At 42.5% G+C, this 13,739-nt stretch overlaps 1 protein-coding gene across 3 annotated transcripts in view; it reads left to right on the forward strand.

The window, feature by feature from the left end:
• The window catches only part of PIK3AP1 (phosphoinositide-3-kinase adaptor protein 1), a 114,516-nt gene that overhangs the window by 73,373 nt on the left and 27,404 nt on the right, over positions 1 to 13,739 (forward strand). For all 3 annotated transcript variants that reach the window (XM_082854395.1, XM_082854394.1, XM_082854396.1), the window contains 2 exons: positions 4,953 to 5,048; positions 10,186 to 10,383. In XM_082854395.1, the coding sequence (XP_082710521.1) occupies positions 4,953 to 5,048; positions 10,186 to 10,383 (294 nt within the window). The remainder of the gene's footprint in view (positions 1 to 4,952; positions 5,049 to 10,185; positions 10,384 to 13,739) is intronic.

A 13,739-nucleotide genomic window follows, 5' to 3' on the forward strand; every position in this document is an offset into this window, starting at 1 on the left:
GAAGGCCGCTTGGTACTGTCCTGCTGGTCTGTATCCTCCATCCTTCTGAGTAGACTGGCACCAGCATGGCCCACGGTCATCTTGTGAGTCCAAATGATCAGCTGGATCCAAAAAGTTGGATCTAAAAGTCAGTTGGACGGGTGGGTGTTGCAGTCCTATAGTCAGAAGTGGAAGAGTCAAAATTGGAAACTATGCATTCTGACAACAGTGCCCAAACCTCTCACCATCCTTTTAGGGTGCCTAGAAATAGGAGAAATAGTTCTACTAATGTCTCAGGACTGATCTTTAGCAGATCCTAGTTTGTCTCCTTCCAAAGTCATGCTCTTAACCACCAGTGAAAGCGTGACCATAGAGTAAAAAGAGTTGTTTGTCACAGGTGGCTTATTTAGCCCTGCCTTGTTCATCGTACCCAGAGGTGCGTGGCTCACAGGAGTCCCTGGAAGGTGACTTGATAGTGTAGATGGACAGGAAAGGGTCAGCGTAGGTCATTCCCAGTGCTTATACTTCTTTAGTTTTGCTGTTGCATTTCTTCCTCTCCTTTTCTCATCTCTTTCCCTCCTACTTGTTCTTCTTCTTAAAAAAAAACCTTTTTATTTTGAAGTACTTTTAGATTTAGAGAAAAGTTGCAAAAATGCTACCCTTCCTGTATACCTTTCACCCAGATTTCCCTAATATTAACATCTTACATAACCAGAGTACAGTTACTAAAGCTGAGAAATTAACATTGGTGCAATTCCACTAACTAACCTCCAGACCTTGTTCAAAATTTCACTGTTCCCCCTAATGTTCTTTTTCTGTTTGTAAGTAGGACTAGATGCTGAACCTAGATAGGATCCTGCAGTGCATGCTGTTATTCTCCTTTGTCTCTTCCAATATGTAACAATTCCTCAGTCTTCTCTCATCTTGACACTCTGGAAGAACACCAATCAGTTATTTTGTAGCATGCCCTTTAGTTTGGGTTTGTCAGATGCTTTCTGTGATTGGACTGAGGTTATAAATTCGGGGCAAGAATGCCATAGCAATGATGTTGCATCCTCAGTGCATTGTAGCAAAGGATCCTGATATTGACATGTCATTACTGGTGCTCATTCTTTTTTCTCTCTTTTCTTTTTAAAATTCTTTCTTTAACCCACATAAAATTCAGCACATTATGATGGGGTCATAGTACCAGGGACAGAAGCCTGCCTCCTTGTTATAGAAGCGTGCCAGGTCCAGCCAGGGCTGCTCTTGCTGTTTCCATTTTTCTTCTACATTTTGTTTTTCCAACACTGTTTGTAGCTCCTTCAATTTTGCAGCTACATCTCAGATGTGCAAATCAGTTGTCTCAAACTGAACTTTGTTAGTGAAGTAGCTAGGCCGTGCGTAGGCCGTGCGTGTCCTTTTACCACTGTCAGTGGGGGTGGCCGATTGTGTGTGTGAGGTTTGCGCTCTGGTGTTGCCAGCCTGGGAGATCTGGTTATTGGTGATTGAAACTGTCCTGATGCTGCTCTGCCCTCACTAGGTTCTTAGAGATGCTGGAGCCTGAGGGCGCTGTGGTTTCCTGGAGGATGCAGCACTGGGCATGACAGAGCCCAACGATAGGTCCACAAAGCTTTTCCCTCCCCTCATCTCTAGGGGTGTCTGATGCAAGCAAGTCTTTCCTTCAGGGTCTTTCCCTCTGTGTTTTATTGTTGTGTGAATGAAGAGTTTCAAAAGTTGGCTGGGTCAGGGTCAGGCAGCTGAGGGGTGAGGTATTGTAGGGGTAGGAGTCAGGAGGGTAGAGGAGGGTCCTGCTCCCAGTAGGGCACACCTGTAGGATATGTCTTTCTTCCCAATTTTCTAACTCCATGAGAAACATGTCCCATAAAACCACAATTAAGCAATTTAAATAGAAATCTCAAATAAGTGGCATTTTTCTGGTCTTGAATTTTTAAGGAATGAATTGTGAGTTCTTAGAAAAATTTTTTAAATATTTATTTATTTATTTATTTTGGCTGTGCCGGGTCTTAGTTGCGGCATGTAGGATCTTTAGTTGCAGCATGTGGACTTCTTAGTTGCGGCATGCGTGTGGGATCTAGTTCCCAGACCAGGGATCGAACCCGGGCCCTCTGCATTGGGAGCTCAGAGTCTTACCCACTGGACCACCAGGGAAGTCCCAGAAATTTATTTTTAAAATTAAAACACTTCTAGGTGTGTTTCAGGATCAGTACAGTCACCCTAATCTCTCTACGGTTTACTTTAAAGAATTCAGTGTTGACAAGAGAAGTTCACTGAATTAACAGTTTACTCATTTGGAATTACAGGGCTCTGGACCAGAGGGTATCAAGGTACATTATATTCAATGTAATGTCTCCACTATACACATTTCAAGAAACATTAAACTGAAAAGGTAGAAAAAGGGAATTGCTTTATCTTCCCTTTTTTTGGATAATATTTAAGGTAATGAAAACATGATCAGAGCTCTGCATTTCTTTCCTTTATTTTTTCAATAGGTTAGAAAAACTAGAATATAAAAAGATGAACAGTGAAAAAACCTTTCTCCAGTCCTTGTCTATCATCTTTCTAGTTCCCAGGAAACCATTGGTCTTAATTTCTTATATCTCCTTCCAGAGTTTCTTTTTTGCATATACAGGAAAATACAAAAATAGAATCTTATTTTCCCCTTTTGGGGGCAAAAGGTAGCATATTAATTTTCAAAAATGTTGTATTTCTTAAAGATTCTGATTCATCAAGAATGTGTTTTTTTTTCTTTTGTCTCAGATCTTTTTTTAAAAAATTACATATTATAGCCCCCTATGAACCCCCTCTGGAACCTGATTGTCCTCCCTCCCTCCCAGAGGTAACCCCTACCATGAACTCAACATTTATCCTTTCCAGCATTTCAGCATGTTTTCATATGTTTACTAGATATTTATGAATTCATAAACTACATGTAGTATCATTTTATAGACCTTAAAACTTTATATAAAGTACTTTATATACTGAAAACTACTTTATATAAAATGCTTTATATACTGCAAACACCAGTCTGCAACTTTTTCACTCAACATTGTGTTTTGTTTTGTTTTATGGTCACAAAATTTATATTTAGATTATTAAAAGATTGTCAAAGTTTGAAACAAGGTCAGGTAAGAGCTATGCTATGTAATAATGTAATATCTGGTCACTGGAAAGTTTAAAAATTAGTATGGACTTCCCTGGTGGCACAGTGGTTAAGAATCTGCCTGCCAATGCAGGGGACACAGGTTCGATCCCTGGTCCAGGAAGATCCCACATGCTGCGGAACAGCTAAGCCCGTGCGCCACAACTACTGACCCTGCACTCTAGAGCCCGCGAGCCAAAACTGCTGAAGCCCGCGTGCCACAGCTACTGAAGCCCACGCGCCTAGAGCCCGTGCTCCGCAACAAGAGAAGCCACTGCGATGAGAAGCCTGCGTACCGCAACGAAGAGTAGCCCGCACTTGCCGCAACTTAGAGGAAGCTCGCACGCAGCAAGGAAGACCCAATGCAGCCAAAAATAAATACACAAATAAATAAATAAATTTTTAAAAAATCAGTATGTTTTATAATTAGAAAATCAGTAATCTGGTAATTGACAGGTGAGCCATAATTTTTTTTAATAACCTGAAATTATTTTTGCTTTGGGAATCTAATTGTACATACTTGATCATAATTACCTAGGCCTTTTAAAAAAGTGCTGATAGGGTTTTTCTCATATATGAATGCAACAGAAGCCACTATGGATAATTTGGAAGACAAAGAAAAGTGTAAAATAGAAAATAAAATGTCCATGGTCTGAAATGTCCATGACCTATCCATACTACTTCAGAAATAACCACTATATACATTTTGATGTATTGCCTTTCAGGCTTTTTTTCTATGTACATACAGATATTTTGTTTCAAAACTAGGATTATGTCATGTGAAGTTCATTATCCTTAACATAACTTTACGACCATGACCTCTTTTCAATTAATATTCTTGGAAAATGTAATATAAATATAAATATTTCATACAAATTCACCAGACTGTATTTAACTGGTCCCCAAAGATCAAAGTAGTAGGAACAGTATATCTGTGTATACTGATTAAATTCAAATGATTTTTTTTCTCAAAGTATACTATTCAACTTCAAACTACATATTTTGCCTAAGCAAACAAGTCCCCAGTAACTGTGTGATATGCCTTACTGAACGCAACCTCTTGATATTATCAAAGTTCTGCTTTTAACACAAGTCTGAAATTTTGCTCCCAAAATGCATACTTCAGAGTCACAAAGTAACGTAAAGTAATGTTGGTTACTAAGGTTTTAGTAGCATCTGCTGTGGCAATTGAATAGTTTTCACACACAGTTTTGGTCCCCATGGGTTTATGCTTAATAGTGAAAAACCAAAGGTCTACGTGCTTCTTCCTTATAAATGACCAATTACATGAATGACCTAAAAATAGAGTTCTGGTTGTTATGTTTTTGAGATGGCACTATGTTGATAGAGTGGCTCCCATACATTCTTTTTAACTGTTGAAAATGGTTCATTGTTTAAATAAATTACAATTTATTGATTCTTTGTTGTTTCTTCCTCCAATTATTTGTTGTTGTCGTTTTGTGGGGTTTTTTGCTGTTATAAAGACTACAGTTATATATTTAAAAATTAAGCTAATTCTTTCAAACACAAATGAGCATATCTATACCTTTTGAGTCCTGTGGTCTAGGAAAGGGCCTGAAGGTTGTAAGTGTTGCTCTCCTTTTTACCCCATATTTACTGAATGTCCTTATTGAGTAGGTAGATAATTGGATGTATGGATGCATGCATGGACCTATGGATGCATGGGTGGTTAGATGGATGGATGGGTAGATGGATGGTTTAATGAATTCTTGAATCTCTTGATTTGTCAAACCTTGTATATCCACTTATAAAATGTCCTTGTCTGTGTGGAAGGACAACATATAAACTCTTAGTCTCCTTTTCCTTCTAGATGTTGAAATGCTTCAGGCCAGTACATCTAATCCAATGTCCGGAGATGGTTTCTCTCGGACCACTAAGGATTCTATGATCCGCAAGTTTTTAGAAGGTAAGTTGCAGCAGTGAGCAGGGAAGCAAAAAGAGGGAAAGAGAAATAAAGGTAAGATATTGCCTGGCTCCCTATGAGGGTTGCTCCACTGAAGGAATGGGCTGCCATGTACATGCCACATGGTGTGCTTGAAGGCACTCTATTCCCACGAGCTCCCCCATATGCCTATTACAAGTAAGCCAGAAGTTCCCACCACTGGACCCACTGCTTTGGGTAAACAAGTTGCCTTTAGCAAAATTTCTTTTTAAATACACTTGTTTATTTTTATTTGACCAAAATTTAATGAGTACCTACTATGAGCAAAGCACTATTTTAGTTGTTGGGCTAGGGGACACAAAGGAAAATAAGATATAATCAATACCCTCAAGAGACTTTACTTTCTGGTGAAGGAGGAGAACATAGGGAAACATACACAGGTATTATTAAGTCAAGGTTGTATTGGAGAGTGATTATATATATGTTGTCCAGTTTTCCCACTATTTATGAAGAGATTGTCTTTGCCCCCCCCCCCCATGTATTCTTGGCTCCTTTGTCATAAATTAATTGATCATATAAGCATGAGTTTATTTCTGGGCTTTCTATTTGTTTTCATTGATCTACAGTAGTCCATTTTTATGCCAATACTATACTGTTTTGATTACTATAGCTTTATAGTATAGTTTGAAATCAGAGAGTATGATACTTTCAGCTTTGTTCTTCTTTCTCAAGATTGCTTTGGCTATTTGGGGTCCTTTGTGTTTCCATACATATTTTAGAATTATTTGTCCTAGTTCTGTGAAAAATGCCATTGGTATTTTGATAGAGATTGCATTGAATCCATAGTTTTCTTTGGGTAGTATGGTCATTTTAACAATATTAATTCTTCCAATCCACGAATGTGGTATATCTTTCCATTTATTTGTGTTGTCTTCAGTTTCTTTCATAAATGTCTTATAATGTTCAGAGTACAGGTCTTTTACCTCTTTGGTTAGATTTATTCCTAGGTATTTTATTCTTTTTGATGCAATTGTAATTGGGATTTTTTTCTTAATTTCTGTTTCTTATAGTTTATTATTAGTGAACACAACAGATTTCTGTATATTAATTTTGTATTCTGCAACTTAACTGAATTCATTTACTAGTTCTAACAGTTTTTTGTGGGTTCTTTTGGCTGTGTTGGGTCTTTGTTGCTGTGTGTGGGCTTTCTCTACTCTAGTAGTCACGAGTGGGGGCTACTGTTCGTTGCAGTGCATGGGCTTCTTATTGTGGTGGCTTCTCTCATTGTGGAACACGGGCTCTAGGCACGTGGGCTTCAGTAGTTGCAGCACACGGGCTCAGTAGTTGTGGCTCACGGGCTCTAGAGCACAGGCTCAGTAGTTGTGGTGCACAGGCTTAGTTGCTCCGTGGCATGTGAGATCTTCCCAGACAAGGGATCGAACCCGTGTCCCCTGCATTGGCAGGAGGATTCTCTACCACTGCGCCACCAGGGAAGCGCCACTAGTTCTAGTAGTTTTTTGATGGCATCTTTAGGATTTCCTATATACAGTATCATGTTATCTGTAAACAGTGACCGTTTTTCTCTTTCCTTTCTGATTTGGATTCCTTTTCTTTCTTTCTTTTTTTTTAAATTATTTTTTATTTTATTTATTTTTAGCTGTGTTGGGTTTTCGTTGCCACGTGCGGGCTTTCTCTAGTTGTGGCGAGTGGGGGCTACTCTTCATTGCAGTGAACAGGCTTCTCATTGTGGTGGCTTGTCTTGCTGCGGAACACAGGCTCTAGGCACATGGGCTTCAGTAGTTGTGGCACGTGGGCTCAGTAGTTGTGGCTCACGGGCTCTAGAGTGCAGGCTTAGTAGTCATAGCGCATGGGCTTAGTTGCTCTGTGGCACATGGGATCTTCCCAGACCAGGAATCGAACCGTGTCCCCTGCATTGGCAGGCGGACTCTTAACCACTGCGCCACCAGGGAAGTCCCTGTTATTTCTTTTTCTTGTATGATTACTATGGCTAGGACTTCCAATACTATGTTGTTCCTGATCTTAACAGAAATGTTTTCAGCTTTTCACCATTGTGTATGATGTTAGCTGTGGGATTGTTATATATGGCCTTTATTATGTTGAGGTGTGTTCCCTCTATACCCACTATGTTGAGAGTTTTTATCATAAATGGATGTTGAATTTTGTCAACAGCTTTCTCTGTATCCATTGAAATGATCATATGATATTTATTCTTTAATTTGTTAATATGATGTATCACATTCGTTGATTTGCAGATATTGAGTCATTTTTGCATCCCTGGGATGAAATCCCACTTCATCATGGTGCATGATCCTTTTAATGCATTGTTGAATTCCCTTTGCTAATATTTTGTTGAGGACAATTTTGCATCTATGTTCATCAAGGATATTGGCCTGTAATTTTATTTTTTTTGATGTCTTTGTCTGCTTTGGGTATCAGGGTGATGCTGGCATCATAGATGAATTCAGCCACTCTATGTCTTTTTTCTTTTTTTTTTTTTTTTTGTGGTATGTAGGCCTCTCACTGTTGTGGCCTCTCCCATTGTGGAGCACAGGCTCCGGACGCACAGGCTCAACGGCCATGGCTCACAGGCCCAGCCGCTCCGCGGCATGTGGGATCTTCCTGGACCGGGGCACAAACCCGCGTCCCCTGCATCGGCAGGTGGACTCTCAACCACTGCGCCACCAGGGAAGCCCCACTCTATGTCTTTTGATTGGAACAATTAGTCCATTTACAGTTAAAGCAATTTTTTGGTAGGTATGTGCTTATTGCCATTTTGTTAATGTTTTCTGGTTGGTTTTTAATATCTCTTTTTGGTTCCTTTCTTCTTTTCCTATTTCCTTGTGATTTGATGACTATCTTTAGTGTTATGTTTGGATTCCTTTCTCTTTTTTCGTATGTATCTATAATAGATTTTTGGTTTGTGATTACCATGAGGTTTTTTTTTTAATTAATTAATTTCTTTACTTTTGGCTGCATTGGGTCTTCGTTGCTGCATACGGGCTTTCTCTAGTTGCGGCGAGTGGGGGCTACTCTTCATTGCAGTGCATGGGCTTCTCATTGCGGTGGCTTCTCTTGTTGCGGAGCACGGGCTCTAGGCACGAGGGCTTCAGTAGTTGTGGCATGTGGGCTCAGTAGTTGTGGCTCGTGGGCTTAGTTGCTCTGTGGTATGTGGGATCTTCCCAGACCAGGGCTCGAACCCATGTCCCCTGCATTGGCAGCCGGATTCTTTTTTTTTTTAATTTATTTTATTTATTTATCTTTGGCTGCGTTGGGTCTTCACTGCTGTGCACGGGCTTTCTCTACTTGCGGCGAGCAGGAGCTACTCTTCATTGCGGTGCACGGGCTTCTCATTGCGGTGTCCTCTCGTTGCAAAGCATGGGCTCTAGGTGTGCAGGCTTCAGTAGTTGTGGCTCACAGGCTCAGTAGTTGTGGCACATGGGCTTAGTTGCTCCGCGGCATGTGGGGTCCTCCCGGACCAGGGCTCAAACCCTTGTCCCCTGCATTAGCAGGCAGATTCTCAACCACTGTGCCACCAGGGAAGCCCCATCTTTCTGTTCTGTGTATCCCTCAGCTACTTATTGTGGATATAGATGATTTTAATACTTTTGTCTTTTAACCTTCCTACTAGCTTTATAAGTGGTTGATCTGTATATTTACTGTATATTTGCCTTTATCAATGAGATTTTTCTTTTTTTCATTTTCATATTTCTAGTTGTGGTATTTTCTTTTCTGCTTTGAGACGTCCCTTTAACACTTTCTGTAAAGCCAGCTTAATGGTGCTGAATTTTTTTAGCTTTTGCTTGTCTGTAAAACTCTTTATCTCTCCTTCAAATATGAATGATATCCTTTCTGGGTAGAGTATTCTTGGTTATAAGCTTATGTTTATCATGTTAAATATGATATCACTCCCTTCTGGCCTGCAAAGTTTCTGCTAAAGAGCACCTGGTATTCTTATGGGAGTTCCCTTATACGTAACTAGTTGCCTGTCCCTTGCTGCTTTTAATATTGTCCCTTTAGCTTTTTTTTTTTTTTTTTTTTTTTTTTTTTGCGGTATGCGGGCCTCTCACTGTTGTGGCCTCTCCCGTTGCGGAGCACAGGCTCCGGACGCGCAGGCTCAGTGGCCATGGCTCACGGGCCCAGCCGCTCCGCGGCACGTGGGATCTTTCCAGACCAGGGCACGAGCCCGTGTCCCCTGCATCGGCAGGTGGACTCTCAACCACTGCGCCACCAGGGAAGCCCCTCCCTTTATCTTTAATTTTTGCCATTTTAATTACAATGTGTCTTGGTGTGGACCTTTTTGGGTTGATCTTGTTTGGGACTCTCTGTGTATCCTGGACCTGAATGTCTGTTTCCTTTCCCGGGTTAGGGAAGTTTTCATCTATTATTTCCTCAGATATGTTCTCTGCCCCTTTTGCTCTCTTTTCTCCTTCAGAGATCCAAAAAACATTTCTTCTTTTCTGTTCAGCTTGAGTGATTTCCACTATTCTGTCTCCCAGTTCAATGATCTGTTCCTCTGTATTATCTCCTCTACTATTAATTCCTTCTGGTGCATCTAAAAATTTCAGTTGTCGTATCCTTCAGATCTGCTTGGTTCCTTAAATTTTCGAGCTCTTTCTTAAGCTTCTCACTGTGTTCATCCATTCCCCTCCCAAGTTCATTGAACATCTTTATGATCATTATCTTGAACTCTTTATCAAGTAGATTGCTTATCTTCACTTGGCTTAGTTCTTCTGGGGTTTTTCTTGTTCCTTCATTTAGAATATATTTCTCTGTCCCTCATTTTGCCTAATTCTCTCTTTTAATTTTTGTGTATTAGGTAGCTTGGCGATGTTTCCCAATCTTAGAGTGGTGGCCTTATGTAGCAGATGTCTGTGGGGCCCAGTAGCACACTCCCCTCTGGTCACCAGAGCTATGTGTTCTAGTGGTGCCCCATGGGCCTTTCTGTTGTGGCAGGGCCAACTACTGTGAGTGTGCAGGTAGGTGGGGCTGGGCCCCGGCCTGGTTGGCTGCCAGGCCCTACCTAATGTGGAGGTGGCCAGCTTGCTGATGTGCAGAGCTGGGTCCCAGGGCAGCTGGCTGTATGACCTGGGGGTCCCAGGGTTTGACAATAGCTTTCAGTCACCTTTCTCTCTGTTTCTAGGCAACAGCGTGGGAATGTCCAGTTTGGAGAGGGAAGTACACCATCTCGGTCAGGAAGAAGATGTTTATCACACAGTGGATGATGATGAGGCCTCTTCCGTGGACTTGGCCAACAGGCCCCCTGTCCCAGTGCCCAGGCCAGAGGCCAGTGCTTCTGGCACTCACCAGCTGTCTGACAATGAACCATACATTTCTAAAGGCAAGTGTGGCAGGGAGTGATGCACAGTGGGGTCTTCAGAGCCTCTCAGCAGGAATTCCCTGGATCCTCTACCTCCTGAACCATTGCTCAAGACCATTCCCTTCTGAATGGTCTCCAACCAGCCCCAGGAGACAGAGTCAGAGCTTGGGGCAGATTCTGGAGCTAGACTAGGGGCAGTGGTCAGATTCAGTTCTGGCCTTCCTGGAGGAATTTATGCATAGTGTGAAGACAGAGATAAACAAGATGTCCCTCTACTCCAAATGGCAAGATCCCTGGTAAATTTTTATCTCCTGAAACTCTCATTATTATTATTTTTTAATAGTTAACATTTATTGAAATCTACCAAGAGTGCTCTATTTGGAATATGTCATAATAATCTATTAGGTAAGGGCCGTCATCATCCCCATTTTACAGATGAGGAAAATGTAAGCCCTCATTTTTGAGGCTTACAGAGGTCACTTGATTACCAAGTAGCGGAGCCAGGATTTGAACTCAAGGAATCTGACTCCACAACCTTGGCTTTCAGCCACAATGCTATGCTGTCTACCTTCGTACATTGATAAAAGTTGGTGATAATTGGGTTTTGACCCATAATGATCCCTGGGACATTAGTTAGATGCTGATAGCATTGTCAGTTTCACTACCTTTCAGGACTTGATTTTATTAATATGATTACAAGTACTGTAAGAGTATAGGAATTGCCAGATCTGTGCACTTGACCTCCATTCCATTTTTTTAAAATAACTTTATTTACTTATTTATTTATTTATATTTGGCTGCGTTGGGTCTTTGTTGCTGTGCACGGGCTTTCTCTAGTTGTGGTGAGTGGGGGCTACTCATTGCAGTACGCTGGCTTCTCATTGCGGTGGCTTCTCTCATTGTGGAGCACGGGCTCTAGGCATGCGAGCTTCAGTAGATGTGGCACGCAGGCTCAGTAGTTGTGGCTCGTGGGCTCTAGAGTGCAGGCTCAGTAGTTGTGGAGCATGGGCTTAGTTGCTCTGCGGCATGTGGGATCTTCCTGGACCAGGGCTCGAACCTGTGTCCCCTGCATTGGCAGGAGGATTCTTAACCACTGCGCCACCAGGGAAGTCCCTCCATTTCCATTTTTAATAGTATAAGCAGGTTGTGGAAGGTATGGCAAAGATTAGAAACTGGGGAAGATAGCCCTCAACCAGAGCCCCAGGTAGTTGGGCTGGGCTTGTCAAATAAAGTACAGCACGCCTCGTTAAGTATGAATTTAAGACAAACAGCAAATAATTTTTTAGTGTAAGTATGTCCCAAATATTGCACTCTTTTTTTCAGTTTTGGTTTTGGTTTGTTAAATCTGGCAACCTTAAATTGGGTAGAAATACAGTGGGGGGATATTATATATTGCCTAGTGCCATCCGTGCTCATGGTTCGCCATCCCTTGGATGGCATCTCCTTTGGCGTGTGTAGCAGACACTGTCAGTGTCCTGCTCACATCCCCCCAGCTCTTTATGTTTTTGTGCCCACTGGATCGACCCTGCCTGTTAGAACCTGTGTCTTTTAGCCTGATGGCTTTCTCTGGCAGGACAGGCTGGAAGAGTTGGGGGATTATCACCCCTGGATGCAGCCCTCAACCACTGACTGAGTAGAGTTGTTGGATGAGTACCCTAGCTTACTTGCCCCTTTACTGGGAGAACTCTGGGGTGCATGCTCTGCATTGCTTTCCAGAGCTCCCCAGCTTGCCCATCATGGTGACTTACTGGGTAACCCACCATTTATTGCTTTATCCACTTCCCTGTCTTACCTCCATCACCTCTCACATAGTCTACATGTACTTGGATCACTGTCCCCAGGTCTGCTTCTTTTTTTTTGAGAGACATTTTTTCCAGAGTTCTTTTTTTTTTTTAATTAATTAATTTACTTATTTATTTTTGGCTGCGTTGGGTCTTCGTTGCAGTGCACGGGCTTCTCATTACGGAGCATGGGCTCTAGGCGCGCGGGCTTCAGTAATTGTGGCACACGGGCTCAGTAGTTGTGGCTCGCGGGTTCTAGTGCACAGGCTCAGTAGCTGTGGCGCACAGGCTTAGTTGCTCAGCGGCATGTGGGATCTTCCTGGACCAGGGATCAAACCCATGTCCCCTGCACTGGCAAGCGGATTCTTAACCACTGCACCACCAGGGAAGTCCCCCAGGTCTGCTTCTAAGGGAACCCAAATGAAGAAGCTTGCAAATATATATTGATAATGCCTAAATGGCAGGGGTTGGGGAGAGGGTGTTGATGGTCTGGCTCATTGTGGGAAGTTCAGTTGGGAGGGGCATAGGTGGTTCCTAAAGAGCCTTGATGGACTTGCTAGGAAACTGTGAGGAGGAAAGGAAAGGAGAGGGGCAGGAGATGACAAACAGCGCAATGGTTTGGAGTCCAGGACACCTGGGTTCAAGTCTCAGCTCTTACATTTTTCAGCTGTACAGTATGGAACATTGGGTAAGTCATTTCACCCTCTTTGGCCTCAGCATCCTCATCTATAAAATGGGTATCATAATAATATATGTATACAATGATGCATAATAATACTCTGCCAGAGCCTTATTGTGAGGGTCAGATGAAATCATACATGAGGAGCTATTTTATAAACTGGAAAGCACGGAGTAGACATCCCTTGTGTTAACTAGCAAGCCAAGGTATTGCTGTCTTATTGGCATCAATCTCAAGGTTTAGACGTGAATAATAAAAGTTAACATGGAGTGCGTACATGTGCCAGGCACTATTCTCAGCACTTTCCATGTATTAACTCGTGTAATCCCCACAAAGAGGAGGGTACAATTATTATCCTCATTCTACATATCAGAAAACTGAGGCAAGAAGAGGTCAAGCCTCTTGTCTTAGGTTGTATGGCTCATAAATGGCAGAGCCAGGATTTGAACCCAGAGAGTCGTGTGCAGAGCCCAGGGAGACTTAATCACTATGCAGTCCTACCACTGAGTGAACGCTTGTCATTTCCCAGTTTTCCCTACAAGTCTTTTTTTTTTTTTAATAAATTTATTTATTTATATATTTTTTATTTTTGCCTGCATTGGGTCCTCGCCGCTGCACACGAGACCCCTCTAGCTGTGGCGAGCAGGAGCCCCTCCTCGTCGCGGTGTGCGGGCCCTCATTGTGGTGGCCTCTCCTGCCGCGGAGCACGAGCCCTAGACACGCACGGGCCTCAGCAGTTGTGGCATGTGGGCTCAGCAGTTGTGGCTCGCAGGCTCAATAGCCGTGGCGCACGGGTCCAGCTGCTCCGCGGCATGTGGGCTCCCCCCAGACCAGGGCTTGAACCCATGTCCCCTGCATCGGCAGGCGGACTCCCAACCACTGAGCCACCAGGGAAGTCCCCCCTACAAGTCTTTATG

The sequence above is a fragment of the Leucopleurus acutus genome, assembly GCF_964270905.1.
Source record: "Leucopleurus acutus genome assembly, chromosome: 14".
Classification (NCBI taxonomy): domain Eukaryota; kingdom Metazoa; phylum Chordata; class Mammalia; order Artiodactyla; family Delphinidae; genus Leucopleurus; species Leucopleurus acutus.